The sequence below is a fragment of the Frankliniella occidentalis genome, unplaced genomic scaffold (assembly GCF_000697945.3).
Source record: "Frankliniella occidentalis isolate FOCC.00 unplaced genomic scaffold, Focc_3.1 Scaffold267, whole genome shotgun sequence".
NCBI lineage: Eukaryota > Metazoa > Arthropoda > Insecta > Thysanoptera > Thripidae > Frankliniella > Frankliniella occidentalis.
The window spans coordinates 209089-213130 of record NW_026267393.1 but is presented as its reverse complement, the minus strand read 5'-3'; the positions used below and the strand labels follow the sequence as shown (position 1 = coordinate 213130).

At 41.0% G+C, this 4042-nt stretch overlaps 1 protein-coding gene across 1 annotated transcript; it reads right to left on the bottom strand.

Annotated features, from left to right (window-relative positions):
* Positions 1–2333: 2333 nt before the first annotated feature.
* On the bottom strand, positions 2334–4036 carry LOC127750835 (uncharacterized). Its single transcript, XM_052273381.1, has 4 exons — positions 3516–4036; positions 3343–3431; positions 3032–3236; positions 2334–2726 (listed from the first exon to the last, which is right to left on the bottom strand). Exons 1-4 carry the CDS (start codon positions 3757–3759, stop codon positions 2593–2595), a joined length of 672 nt encoding a protein of 223 aa, XP_052129341.1. The 5' UTR covers positions 3760–4036; the 3' UTR covers positions 2334–2592.
* Between the last annotated feature and the right edge of the window lie 6 nt (positions 4037–4042).

Below are 4042 nucleotides of genomic sequence, written 5' to 3'. Positions count from 1 at the left end.
AAATTAGATGCTGCAAAATGTGTTGGAATCACTGCTCACTTACATAATGAACTGTTTCGGGAAATGATCTCTCACCTTTCAATTGATCTTATCATTGTGTTTGTTGGGAGGGTTATGTTTCCCATAAAACATTTCTCTTGAAACCCCTAAAAAAAATAGAAATAATTAGATGCTGCAAAATGTGTTGGAATCACTGCTCACTTACATAATGAACTGTTTCGGGAAATGATCTCTTACCTTTCAATTGATAAATATCTGTAACAAACAACTTAGGCCTCATTGGAAAGGTAAACCAAACAACTCAGTGATATCGGAGCCCAGAGAATAAAACAGGAAATGCTCTTGAAGAGGACTGCCACAGAGCGTGGTCTACTTTTTAAGCTTTTCCTACGTTCCCTATTTCAATTAGCTTCTTTGCAAAACCAATATTAGCGTCTTGGTTGGAGTGCTCCCAAAACTGACGCCATGTTCTCCCATGTTTTCTCTCTCTCCGCTCTTTCCTCTCTCTCTCTCTCTACAACTGTGGTAAAAGCGACACTCGTTTGTTTCCCTTTCGACTCCTCGATCCAGCTGCTAGCAGAAAGCTTCCACTTCGCTCGTTCGCGAGGAAATGTGGTTCTGTGAGTTGAGTTGTACGTTTTGAGAAACAAAACTAAATGGTTCTGTTGTGTCTGTGCATGACACTAACTAATTTCTTGCTGTTATTTTTTTTTCAGGTAAGTGTAGATTGAGGATCCAAATGCAGCATTGGACTGGCTTGAAATTCAATTCTGGAGGCTCATCAATGAAGGTATGTATATCACATTGGTTTCTGTGGCTCTTTAATTTGTATTAATGTGGTTATAGTTCAAAGATCATTTTTTGTGGTTTCAGGGTGGAAGCTCCAATTTTTGATCACCAACAGTTGCTTTTTGGTTATGAAGTTGAACGTACTTATTTTGTAAAGTGATCTGTTACGAATTTTAATAAAAATTGTTTGGATTGAATTGTATACCATTTGATTTGGATGATGACGCCCTTTTTGACGTGAGATGGAACTATTGTGAACAGTTAAGGGGCTAAATTTTATCAGATATTGTAAGGGAGGGTGGGGCAGTTAGTGACACTTTTTGGAAATCGAGCTTATTTCGCTTATTTTCGGCCAAATGTTGAGCACGAAAGCTTAGATAGTTTCTTGCAACCTTTTCCGAGGTAATGCAGGTGGTGGTTCGATGAGTTACGAGCCGGTGTGCCGTCAAATTGGCTTGAACTGGAGCCCTGCATTTGTCACTATGTACCCCGGCCCGGGGCAGTTAGTGACAGAGGTTCGGCCACTTAGTGGCAACGGTATAAAATTGCATTAAACCTAGTTTTTACTATCTGAAACGATTCTTTTGACTAAATTGATGATAATTACTGAATAGTCTAGTATGAAGGCATGATCAATGGTGTCCAAGTTAAATGGGGGTTGGTCCAAGAAGTGGGATTTTTTTAATTTATTATTTTCATGGACTGCCAAGGGGTAACTTGTGAAAGTAGAGCCCTGTGGGCCAAAATTTCGTCCGTTTGGCTCTATCTCTCACTGTTTAGGCGCTAGAGGGCGTTTTACACACAAAACTGGCCCAAAAATAAATATATTAATTCCAGAAAATAATTGATGGTCTCGTAAGGGGTAACTTGTGAAAGTAGAGCCCTATGGGCTAAAATTTCGCCCGTTTGGCTCTATCTCTCACCGTTTAGACGCTAGAGGGAGTTTTACTCACAAAACTAGTTTTAAATGTAGTTTCGAACCATTCTGGACCTGAAAAGCCAATAGAGGTTAGACCACACATGTCAGTACAGTGCATTATGTCAACAGAGTCGATAAGATTCATCATAGGACTAGGTTTTGAATGAATAGAAAGAAATACGCGTTGTAATATAAAGATCTTGGTGTCACTAACTGCCCCGGCAAAAACTGTCACTATCTACCCCAAGTGCTGAACGGTGTTTCAACGTGAACGAGAGGTTAACTCGTCGGACTAAGTTCGGACCGCGAGTAAAATCATTACGTATATAGTCCATACCAATCACAGAAAACTCCGTACGGTGAAGTTGGCGATATCTACGGAGTATTTACAAAAAGAAAAAGGGGCAAAAGTCGAAACTTACCTCAAAATTGTGATGAGACACATTCAAAGTTTCACCGCCGCCATAACAATCTGCCGAACACCACCGCCTTGTGGCAAATGTTTTTCGAGCTCTGAAACTTGTTTAAGCCGATCGAAGTTAGCGCGAAATTTCAATAGGACGGCCTGGGGTGACAAGTGTCACTAACTGCCCCTGTCACTAACTGCCCCACCCTCCCTTACTAAAACTTGAATTATTTTAAAAGAGTTTATTTAAGTTCAAAGGAGTCAGATAAATGATGAAATGCAGGCAATTCAAATTGTGCCGAGAGGCAACAAGCCTCCAGTAAAAGGCAGTTAAATATTCAGAAAAATAGTCATTTCAAAGCCCAGAGAGGCAGTACAAGCCTCCTGTACAGTTATGTAGGTTAGACAAGTCAATTAAATAAATAAAATATGCTACTTTTAAAAAGAACTAACTTAGGTCACTCTGACGCCAGAGAGGTCAGTCTTCGTCTGATGAGATAACCTCATCATAAGCAGCTTCTTCACGAACCGCAGCCCTCTCCCCAGTGCATGCGTTCACAGCAGAGCCGAAGTTAGCCTGGGAGAGGTGAGGAAATCGTTGCAGAACAAAATCTGTAATGAAACATGAAAACATTAAAATCTAATACATTGATAAATACAATAAATGACTATTTTAAATTACTGTTACAAAAATACTAGAACTTTAAGAATTCATTGTGAAAAAAAATTGCCAAAACTGACTGTTAGGGAAAACACTTCTGTGATGTCAAAAAATAGTTAACTTTAGTAAGTGTGACTGACTGGGCCGCACAACCCTTGTAAACTAAAATAGCAATGATGCATGATTTGCAGCTACAAAGAAGTGTTTTGATTTTACAGTTGCCCCAAATTAATCAAATCACAAAATATAAACCTACCTTGTATGTCCCTCATCAACTGATACTTCTTAAGCGCTGGCTTTTGCCCATTCCGTCGCTTCTGGCCAGCATAGGTGGAGCGCATGAGGCGCCTTTTGGAGAGGGGAGCTCGTACAAGATACATTGTCATAGCGGTGCCCGTCCTAGCTGCCTTCGCCTGGATTAAGCCAGTCTTTGAGAGGGTCAGGCATTTACCGATCTTAACCTGAACAAAACAAATGAATAACCATTAGATATGATGTAAATCAATGATATTTTTAAACAGTGATTACTAGAGTTGAGTTAAATGGATGACAGACAAGAACATTTACCTGGTCAGGTTCATGGCTGGGGCCAGCAGCTGGTTGATTCACATTACCCGGGAGCTGTGCCACGGCCCCCATAATTGCCGCCATGATGTCTGTGAAACAATTAAGTCAAGTTAAAAAGTTGAAATATTAACACAATTGCACAAAGCCGTTTAACATAGAAAATTTGTGCTTACCGTTCTGGTTGATTGCTGGAGCGGGGGGAGGAACATTAGGAGGCAAAACAGCTCCAGCAGCCTGACCTGGAGCAACCACACCTGCATTGTGTCCAGCTGGTGCTACTTGTGCTATTTGAGCTGCAGCTTGTTGCTGCTGCTGCTTCGCTCTTGCTGCATTAAGTTCATTCATCTTCCCACGCAAGAAGTCCAGGCTTCCTGCAGGCAATGGTAAAATATGCAGCAGGTGAAAATTTAGAATCATGTTTAGTACACATTTCCTTTCGGGCGCTGCTGTCACTATATTTCAATGAGCGGCAATGCCAGAAGGGCAAAATGCAAGAGGAACTACCCTCTGACCAGTGAGCCCAGTAAACAAAAGCACTCACTGAGTCATTTGACTGGTCTCTGTCGTCCAAGTGAGTTTGGAGCAGAAACTCACTCATTTCGACGTCGAAAACCAGTCAAATAACTCAAGTTGAGTCTTTAGAGTTTAATGGGAAAGCGTGTGGTTCGTTAAGAAGCATATTTACCTGACACCTCGAGCA

Bases quoted from the DNA above. Each gene is read 5' to 3' on its own strand.
- LOC127750835 (XM_052273381.1), bottom strand. From the start codon at position 3,759: ATGATTCTAAATTTTCACCTGCTGCATATTTTACCATTGCCTGCAGGA. The intron at 3,432-3,515 runs GTAAGCACAAAT...ATTGTTTCACAG, and splicing joins TCCAGCAATCAACCAGAACG to ACATCATGGCGGCAATTATG. The intron at 3,237-3,342 runs GTAAATGTTCTT...TGTTTTGTTCAG, and splicing joins CCAGCCATGAACCTGACCAG to GTTAAGATCGGTAAATGCCT.